This window comes from Balaenoptera musculus, chromosome 10 (assembly GCF_009873245.2).
Source record: "Balaenoptera musculus isolate JJ_BM4_2016_0621 chromosome 10, mBalMus1.pri.v3, whole genome shotgun sequence".
Classification (NCBI taxonomy): domain Eukaryota; kingdom Metazoa; phylum Chordata; class Mammalia; order Artiodactyla; family Balaenopteridae; genus Balaenoptera; species Balaenoptera musculus.
Window position 1 is genome coordinate 30,262,187 of NC_045794.1, and position 10,179 is coordinate 30,272,365.

Here is a 10,179-nt window from a genome sequence, read left to right on the forward strand (position 1 = left end):
AGAAGGATAGTATGTGATTTACATGTTGAAAACAAAATGAAAACTAGGAGACTGGGTAAAGTAAGGTTTTTGGAAGTATTTATATGCATTTTTTGTTACATTCATAGTGGTGTAAGTAATAGGCACTCAAAAAGCAAGAGAACAGACATAACACCTATAAAGTACCTTGCAAATTCAAGTTATGGCTTACATATTAGAGAATGACTAATCTAATTGCTAGAGTTTGGAATATAACCAATATATTCATCATTGGTTATATATCAAACTCATCTCTAATAGTATTACTGCCTGTGTTTGTGTAAAAACCATTTTCCATATGCTTTCCCACGGTTGTCTCTGTTGTTCTTTTCCCGAGTCCACTAAGGTAGGTGGATAACTATATACAAAGCCAAGTTTATCATTGGTAAGACCAAAACAGTTTTCTAATCATCCAATGTTCGTTCTATTATATCACATCGTTTCCAATTGCTTTAATGCCTCCAACTTATGTGATTCCAGTACACAATAGACATTCAATAATTATGTAATAAATGAATGAATTTTGATCTAAAAAAGTAAATTAACATTATAAGGTATACAACTGAGGGTAGAGGTGCCCTATGCCTCATTAGTACACCATGTGATCAACATACCACATCATAATAATTAACTACAGCTTGACCCTCTCCAGGGTTTCTTATTCCTATTTGCTGAAAGAAAAAGTCTCTTATTTATTCTATGTAGCTGTGTCAAATAATGTGAATGTCTACTCTGAAAAAATATAATTCATTCATCCTACTCAGAAGAATTGATACTGTCATGCCTAAGTGATAAACAAGCTCCCCCAAATTGAGAATAAGGTCAAATCCAATCTCGAAAACTAAAATTTTACTACATACTAAGAGATCCAAAGAGTAGGGAATAAACTTTAAGCTGTCCTTAATTTAGCCCCTGGGTGGGTTCATGACGCCCACCTCTCTAAAACCAAGTTTGAAAAATTTCTTGGTTTCCTTGCTCTAAATAGTACCCAAGTAAGTTAGACTGGGGTTAAATTCTGAATGACCTTCATTCCAAATCGGGACATGTAGATATCAGCTTGTTTCAATTCAATAACCCCAATGTCCTTCAAATGTTCTATTGTAATAGTGCTGTCAGTATATTATCACCTTCTTTTAAAAAAATGTCAAATATTCTCTCAGTTTGAGGGACATTTCAAGCTGAACAGTGAAAATCATAATATTATGTATACCTCTCCCACTGGAATTTGAGAGAGAGAGAGAGAATCACATACAGAAGGTCTGTGGCCCCAAAAGGCAGAAATTTCCCTGCATGAAGTCTAGAAAAGCTTCAAGTAGAGGTAGGATTTAGGATATTTTTTGGATGACAGGCCTCCAGTATGGCCAAAATGTGTTGTATCCTTTACTTCCTTCTAAAATAAGGATAGGAGGGACTGAGACGTTATATAAAAGTTTAAGAACCACCTTTCTAGTGAAGTAATACTCAAAAGTGTTTTTTTTTAAACCACTCAGATTTCTACCTCCAGCTCCATTTCCAGATCCCAATAAATATACCACACTGACCATACCCTACCTCTACCCTTCCCCACCCTCCAGCCATCCCTCCATAGTGAGGCTGCCATTATTACTGGAATGTGCTATAACCCTCAAATCTGTTGGGGTAGGAAAAAAAAAAAGTTTTAAGAACCAAGGTGAGGGGAGAGGGAGAAGGCCACATGTCCCAGGGCTAGCATTCACAAAATCCTCCTATTTACATAATTAATACTATTTCCAAATTAAGCTACACAGACATTGTATTTCCATGGTGGTTGTTAAAGCATTAATGTGTTATATGTATATGTTGAAAATAGTCTATATTATTTTTATAACCTAGTTCTGGCATTTCTTCACATTTTAATATAATAGGAACCTCAAAATATAGACCTGGATTTCTACTCCAGGGATCCCTCTCTCTCTACCTCTTAAGAGGTTCTTTTTAGAATCACTGGTCTAGTTTCTAGAATTGAAGCAATCACAAAGCCAAAATAATGGGCACTGAGATTGGGAGCACTCACTGAAATGTCAAATTAAACTTTTAAAGGGAGCACTTAAGGGATTAAAACTGTAGTTCATAAAATATAAATTTATTCTATGTCTGAGATGTCTGCCAGCAAAACATGAAGTCCTAGAAAATCCACAGCAACAGTCAATGGAAGACTTGAGCTGCTAGTTGTGGAACTTCAAGCAATTCCCTCAACTGCTCAGTGTCTCTATTACCTCAATCATCTTAAAGAAGGGGCCTCAACAAGCTAGTCCCTTCAAGGTCCCTTTCAGTTTTAAAATCCCTTTTAAATCCAATAATTATAGAGGTACTAAAAGTTATGTTCAATATATAAATGTCTAATAATTTCAGAAAAACTAAGAACAAAGGAACCTCAAATATAATTCTTAAACATTAAGAAATATCTTATAATTGTAGGATGTCATCAAAATGGTCCCCTTTGTCTTGTCTGTCATTTGCTTCAAATAAAGCCCGAGCCACAAGAAAACTATTTTAACACCCTGAGAAGATTAAATAGTTAATCCACTGGGAAACCAAGTTCAAAGACAGAATTCAGAAATCCGCTCTCCAGAGAGAAGTATTGAAACTAAAAAACATCCATTTTATTTTTAATAAAATTATTCTAATGATACACTGAATACAAATTATGTCATCTAGCATGCATTTTCATTGATGTATTTTCCTTCCTAATCTGAAACTTAGATAAAAGTAATGTCTAATGTTGACAGAAAATAACCATTTATAAGTCAGGGTCACACAGGGAAGCTGTAACATGTCTTGCGGGAAAACATCCATAATAAGGGATATTCCAAGTTCACTTCTTTGAGGAGAAATGGATGAGAACTGGAAGATTGGGCAGATTATGAAATTAACTACCAAGATAATTTCTGCTTTCATGGTTTCACTAACCTGGAATTTCTAGTGCATCATTTACTACCCCATAATTATGCACCAAAATATTAACTAATTAGCAGGTAAGAGCTCAAGAGGTAGTAATAAATAGACATGAAATCTGAACTTCTGTGGAGTTCCAAATGACAATCAGACCTACCACACTATAAATTTAATAAACCTTATCTGAAGAAAAAGTATCAATTCATATTTAAATAAATAACTTCATTGACTTTCAGCTCACATCATCTACAAGCTCTTTAGTCTCCTCTCTTTCATTTCCCTTACTTTATGATCCAAATACAAAGACATACAAGTAGGGCATACATGTTATATCATACATACAAAGATAGAAATAATATCCTTCTAATGCACAGGCTTTGGAGTTCAATTTTTGTATGAAATATGCTTGGATGTAGGGCATATTTTTTGTTTTTTAAATCACTGTTCTGGAGGAATATATGAACTAAAAAAATGCTATTAAAAAAATAAGAGATAAATAAAAACTAAACTGCAACAATTGTCTTTAATTTCTAGTTTGTGCTGTTGATATGTTTTGTGTTAGGTCCTACGTAGTTTGTGCATTTAAAAAGAGCCTCACACTGCTAGGTCTAAGCTCCATGAAAGCAGGGACCATGTCTGTCATGTATGTCGTGTACCCTCAGAGGTAGGAAAGTGTCCAGCACATAGTAGGCACATGATAAATGTCTGATGCATGAAGAAAGGAATAAACAAATGACCAACAGCAGATAACCACCTGTTTCCATGAAACATTTCTAAAAGACTTGCTCATCTGCCTCTACATTCTCTAAACATTAAATTGTTTCAAATAATTTACCTCATGTGTATATTCGTGTTTCAGCTTGAAAGATCCTTATTACATTGAAACTAGTATGTGAAATATTGGGTTGGCCAAACAGTTTGCTAGGGTTTTCCCATAACATCTTATGGAAAAACCCAAATGAACTGTTTGGCCAACCCAATATTTTGAAAACATTTGGAAATATTTTTAAGAACAGAGAAACAGGTACCAGAAGCCTGAGTTTGAGTTCCAATTCTGGTATTTAGTGGCTGAGAAACCTTGAAAAGGTCACCTAGTACCTTTGAGACTCACTTTTTCATCTGTATAAGAGGGATAGTATCTATCCAGCCTACCTCATAGTGTTTTAATGTAGATTAAATAAAATACTGCATATTTGTATTACAGCCAGAATTGGACAAAGAGACCACAAAAGTCTAAATGTTTCCTCTTAAGTAACAACAGTACCCACGATAAACATATTGTGGGAAAGTCAAGTTTGAAATGTTAAAATAGGTCCTTCCTGTCAATATAGAGGCACCATTAGTACCAACAGTTTGGCTAACAACAAAAAAGTCACATATTTAACAGACTGCATACGGAAAGGTTCTTATAACCCATACCTTTACACTGCCATCTCAGCATGAGGGAAAAGAAAAGTTCAGGGAGGTCACATTGCAAATCAGTGTGTCAGTGGCAGACACAAAACAGAGCTTTTGACTATCCAGTCAGCACTTAAGCTAGCTGAGCAATGCCACTTCTTAAAAGTGCTGTAGTAAGGTAAAAACACAGCAAATTAGACAACATTACACACTAATCCAAACTCACTGTCAAGGATATGTCCTGTTCTCTGCCAAAGCCAAGAAAAAAATTGTAGCTCACAACCACGTATAGACAATGACATGAAAACACAATGGTCCTTTCTGTATCTCCATTTTCTTTCAGCTCTTGACATATTTTGCAAGCTAAAATTCTTGGGGAAAATGTTTCAAATGTTACATCAGCATTCAGACATAGTGGGAAAAAGGGAAAGTGTGAGCTGCCCATTCCCCTCGCTTGGCCCCACGGTAGGCGCCTTGCAACAAACACTGTACTTTCCTTCACCACATCATTTCATAAAGTCTTAGATTTAGAATTCAAAATGTTTGAGTTTACTATTTTAAGTTAACTGAATGGTTCAATTCAGTATACTACTTAGATAATAAAAATAGAATATACACTAAAAATTGCTCACTTTTGTAGGTGACACTTATGAACTTACTACATTTTCTAGGAAGTCAGCTATCATCAGTCTACTATCGATAACTTTCTACACCTATGCACCCAGAGGGAAAAAATGTTGCTGTTAAATCAAATCTTACATGTACATATGTGCATAGATATGTGCGTATGTGTATATATAACCACTCTAAAAACAGACACCCAATATTTTGGTATTTTCTTGATCTACAGAAAATACCAGATCTATGATGTGGTGGCTATGAACATTTTTATTCTATACTTCTTCCTCACATTTTTTTAAACTACAGAGCAGCACTATCCAATAAAAATATAATGGTAGCAACATTATATTTAATTTTAAAATTTCTGGTAGCCACATTTTAAAAAAGGAAAAAGAGATAGATGAAATTAATTTTAATATTTTATTTAACTCAACATATCAAAACACTATCATTTTAACATGTAATATAAAGATTGATATATTTTTCATACTGTTTTTAAAATCATATATATATATATGATTTATGAATATTTATATATTACACAGGCAATACATGCCAGTTAGGAGGCTAAATTTTCATCAGAAATACTTTATAAGTATTTACATTTCATAAACTTTACAGATAAAAAATAGGTCCACATAGCCACATTGTTCCAAGCACACCTAGAAGTTTTCCAAAAACTAAATGGACAGCTTTTAAATTTAATTAAAATTAAATAAAAATTAAAATTTAGTTTCTCAGTTGTGTTGAAACCAAGCAGGACCCTGCAGGGTCTTCCCGGGGACAGACACCCCTCCCCATGTCCCTGGCCTCTTGTTTGTAGAAAAGCTTTAGCCTCCTAGGCCTTCCCCAAGTTCCAAAGAGCATATTTAATCAGAGTAATGCAGACACAAAGGAAAACAGTCAAGCAAGACAAAATAATAATAGTTCTATTTTTATTAAAACAAAGTCAAGGGCCCTTAGTTCCTCAAGGGCTATAGATAATATTCTGAGCCATATCCCTGAGTGGTTTTACAGATACTAAAGCCCCCACCAGGTGGAGGAAGTTAACTGCATGCTGACCACAAGCAGGTAGACCCCAGGCCAGTTGGAACCAGAAGGTTGATGATGTTAACTCCTGAAATACCACCCTGTTACCTCACCACTAACCAATCAGAAAGATATCCACAACTGATCACACACCCTGAGACCCTCTCCCTCACCTTGCCTTTAAACACCCTTCCCTGAAAGCCATCAGGGACTCTGGGTCTTTTGAGCATGAGCTGCCCATTCTCCTTGCTTGGCCCACAGTGGGTACGCCTTGCAATAGGCTGTGCTTTACTTCACCACAACCTGGTGTCAGTAAATTGGCTTTGCTGTGCACTGGGAGAGTGGAACTAGGTTTGGTTCAATTACAGCATTAATCATAATTCAAGTGCTCGATAGCCACATGGGGTTGGATAGCGGGAGAGGGAGGGTGATCTGAATCCATACCTACCACAATGAAAGATACCCTACAGAACACCTCAGATATACTCTGCCAAAAGGCATTTTCAGAAACTGAATTTAAAATGTTCTTCCTAAATGAAAAACTTTCTGTTTAACTTCTTTTCCCCAAAGCTTTATATGACCCATGCTCTTATTTTAAGAAACCTAAAATAGAGTCATCAGCTTTAACATACTGATAAGTCTCCATATCTAATTAAGCACAAGAACCTCTAGGACACTGTGCATTTACATAAGTAGAGTCAACTCTTTATTATTTGTTATTACATTATTCATTGAAGGGGAAAAGTAAGTCAAGTGCCCTGATCATTTGTGTCTATGTGTTGATTTATTTATCCTGCTGATGAAGTCTATCACAAACTGGAAGGTAAGACTGGAGGTCACTGGAAAGATTAAAAAATCGGAGGAAATAGTTTAGGTAAGTTCAGGTTCCCCCTTTCTGAGCTCTACCTTTTCTAGGAATATCGAGGTATGAATATCCTGTCAAAGTCATTCATTTGTAATTAAACTAGTTCAGAACCAGGAAGAGGCAAGTGACCTTAAGCTAAGTAAAGTTTTGCGAAGCATGTTCTTGCCTCTTACCTATGTAGATTTAATGGTTAAGAACTTGAGCTCTAGAGTCAAGCTGTCTGGGTTAGAACTCTGTTTCTGCCACTTGCTACCAGTTTAACTTGGGGAAGGTTACCAAATCTTTCTGTGTCTCACCTATAAAATGGCCATAATAATAACAGGACCTAAGTCAAAGATTGTTATGATGAATAAATGCAATTTCACAGGATGTAAAACATCTTAACACACAGCACTGACCCTGGCACATACTATGTGTCCAATCATTATTGCTATTTTTAGCTCAGAAATTAGGACAAAAGAGACAGGATTTTATGTTCAATAAATATTTGTTTTAAATGAAAACATATGTCCATACACTTTATAAATGCCAAAGTGCTATATAAGCTATTTTTATCCTATGCAAAGTAAGTTTAGAGAGTCAATCTATTCAGACAATGTATTTAATGGAAAAAAAAAAAAAGATCCTCACAATGTGGCTTACTTTACGTGTTTTTATAAAGCCTTTCCCCAACAAACAGACCCACACATATTCCCTTAAAAAAGTGCTAACATGCATACCAAAACCAAGTATAAGTTATTTATCTGTCAACATCACTTTAGGGTGATTCATGACTCTGTTCACCTCCACTGCAAGCAGCGTCAGTTTTAAAAGCATGGTCAATAAACTGCCCTGTGATATTCTAGAGAATTCACAGATTAAAAAAATATTAACTCTCTAACAACAGTTTCTCTGACAGCCAATTTTCTTTTTTTTTTTTTTGTTTTCATTACTATTTTATGCTCCTTCTTTACCCTCCTTGACCAGACCTGCTAATTAACAAAACTGCATCTTACTGGGTTTCCTCTTTTTCTCTCCCCTTCATCTGCCAGGTACAGTCACTAATAAGCATTAAAAGGCCAAAAGAGAGGTAGTAGCAGTAAACAGGAGAAACAAACTAATCCAGCAATTGGATAAGTAGCCCTAGAATAACCAAGAAGGCCAAATTAAAGCTTCAAAAGCTTTATAACAGGTGGTTCTAAACAGTCATAAAACAGTCACCTCCATGGGTGGTCATCCCCTGGTCTGTAAAGGGAATGAAAAAATAATCTTTAAAATTCATTTTATTCTTTAGATGATTAAAGAGACAAAGTATATATAAAACTACCATTTCTATACCTAACCAAGATTTGTCACTAAAATAGCTATAGAAATACTGACATGATAGGATTTTAAGAATAACTTTTCAGAAAGACTACAAGGGTAGAAAATTTTTTAAAATAATTTCTCAGAGGACAGATTATTTTTATAAATCTTTAATGTATACATAAAGAGAAATTAATTCACAGACTGTAAGAGCTATAAAAGCAACGCCACTTACTCTACCATGAATGCTTCATTAATATTTCAGCGATGATGTTGCAATTTTCCATGAGCAACTGTCAGAGCTCTGCTTCTTGATATGTAGCAACAATCCAAATTACATTCAATACTCGGGTATCTGTCCTTGACCAAATTACAATGTTGATGTATCTAGTATTTCAAAACTCTCACCCAGGCATATGTAATTTTACATTGTAACCATCCTGCTGAACCTCAGTATGTTTCTTTTTCACCCAGTCACCCATTTAACCCTTACACTTGCTGAGGAGTTTTCTTCCTTCTACAGACCTAGCACCAGGGAATTTTCCCTTAAATATAATATCCCTTCCAACGCCAGAAATGTCTTCAATACCCACACGCTGGTGCTAGCTAGTCCCCGCCGGTGCTTAACGAGACGTCCATTTGCACAGAAATCTAGACCCCCGCCGTTGTCAGGCTTTGTCTCCTGTCTCCGAAGGCCGGAGTTGCAGGTACACATAAAGACAGTCACGCTACAAATATAAGAGCACCACAGCCCAGGAGAGCGGCAGCTCCTCCGGGCAAAGCCAGACAGGCGATCGCCCGAGGCGGCCGAACCTGAGGCAACTGTTCCTCGGGGGCACGACCCGGCGGGGACGGGCGGCGACGGCTTCTCCGCCTAGAGGAGTCAGGCGCCCCCGGGACCGGGCGCCGCGCAGCCGCCCGTCACCTGCAAACTCCCGGGGCCCGAGGCGAGAGGCTTCCCAGCCAGCACTCGGCCGCGCGCGCCAGGCCGGCGGAGACCCGCCGCCTCGGTTTCCAGAGCCGCCGGGCCCCCGCCGGGCCACCTCTCAGGTCTCCGCAGCGCGGCGGCCGGTGCCCCGGGCCAGAGCAGATCCTCGCCGCGCCCGCAGCCCGCCCGCCGCCTCGTCCGTCCTCACCTGACAGCCACCCGCACAGAGCTCTCGTCCGGGGCGCCCCACATGCCGGCGGCAAGCGACAGCCGGGCCCCTGGGCCTCTGCACCGCAGAACTGAGGCGCCGCCGGAGCCGCGGCGGTCGCGCGCAGGAGGCTGGAGCTGCAGGGGGCGGACGGCTCACCTCCGCCGCGCTCCAGCCATGTTGGGCGACTGAATGGAAAGGTGGCGGCGGCAGCGGCGGCGCTGAGGTAGAAGGAGGAGGAGGTGATTCACCGCTCGCGGGTGCCCGCCCCTTCTCCCCAGCTCAGCCCCCAGCACTGGGGCGGAGACGCAGCGCGCTGAATGGCTAGCGCGGCGGCGGCGGAGCCAGCAGGCCGCTCAGGGGCCTCCTGCTGGACGGGCGAGTGCGCCCTGCCCCCTCTGATGGGGACGCGGCCTGCGGGCGGACGGGCTGAACGCGCCACACCCGCCCGGGCTCTCCGGGCTGCTGGCCCCGCACTGCGTCAACGGCGGCCTCGCTGCCGGCCCCACCTAGCGCTGCCCAGCCTGCGCCCCGCCCTGCCCTCGGCGGGCACTGCCAGGCGCTGCTGGCCCGGAGGCGCGCGGGGGAGGGATGCCGGCCGCGAGCTGCCCATGCCCCAGGGCGACGAGCCCTGCGCCCCTGCAGGCTCTTCTGTGAGAATGCCGCGGCTAGAGCCCGCCCTGCTACAGCCTGCCTCTTTTCTAAAAGCAAAGCTTGATTCCCCAGCGCAGCGCCAGCAATCTGCCAGCTGCCGCTCTGGTTCGCCTTTGTTTCCACCCTTAGCTTATTATCCTCTCTCCAGCTTGGACTTTGACCCCTATCCCCAGCCCCCTATGAACGTTCTCCTTCCCAGGAGTCAGTCATTCATACTAAACGGGCTCCTGGATTTGGCCACTGCCTCTGGGCAGCTGGGTT

The 10,179-nt window shown here is 40.3% G+C and overlaps 1 protein-coding gene across 16 annotated transcripts in view; it reads right to left on the bottom strand.

Moving 5' to 3' along the window:
* Positions 1 to 9,718, bottom strand: part of KIF21A (kinesin family member 21A) — a 175,239-nt gene extending 165,521 nt beyond the window's left edge. For all 16 annotated transcript variants that reach the window (XM_036865512.1, XM_036865519.1, XM_036865511.1 and 13 more), the window contains exon 1: positions 9,265 to 9,718. In XM_036865512.1, the coding sequence (XP_036721407.1) occupies positions 9,265 to 9,308 (44 nt within the window). In that variant the 5' untranslated portion in view covers positions 9,309 to 9,718. The remainder of the gene's footprint in view (positions 1 to 9,264) is intronic.
* Positions 9,719 to 10,179: the final 461 nt, after the last annotated feature.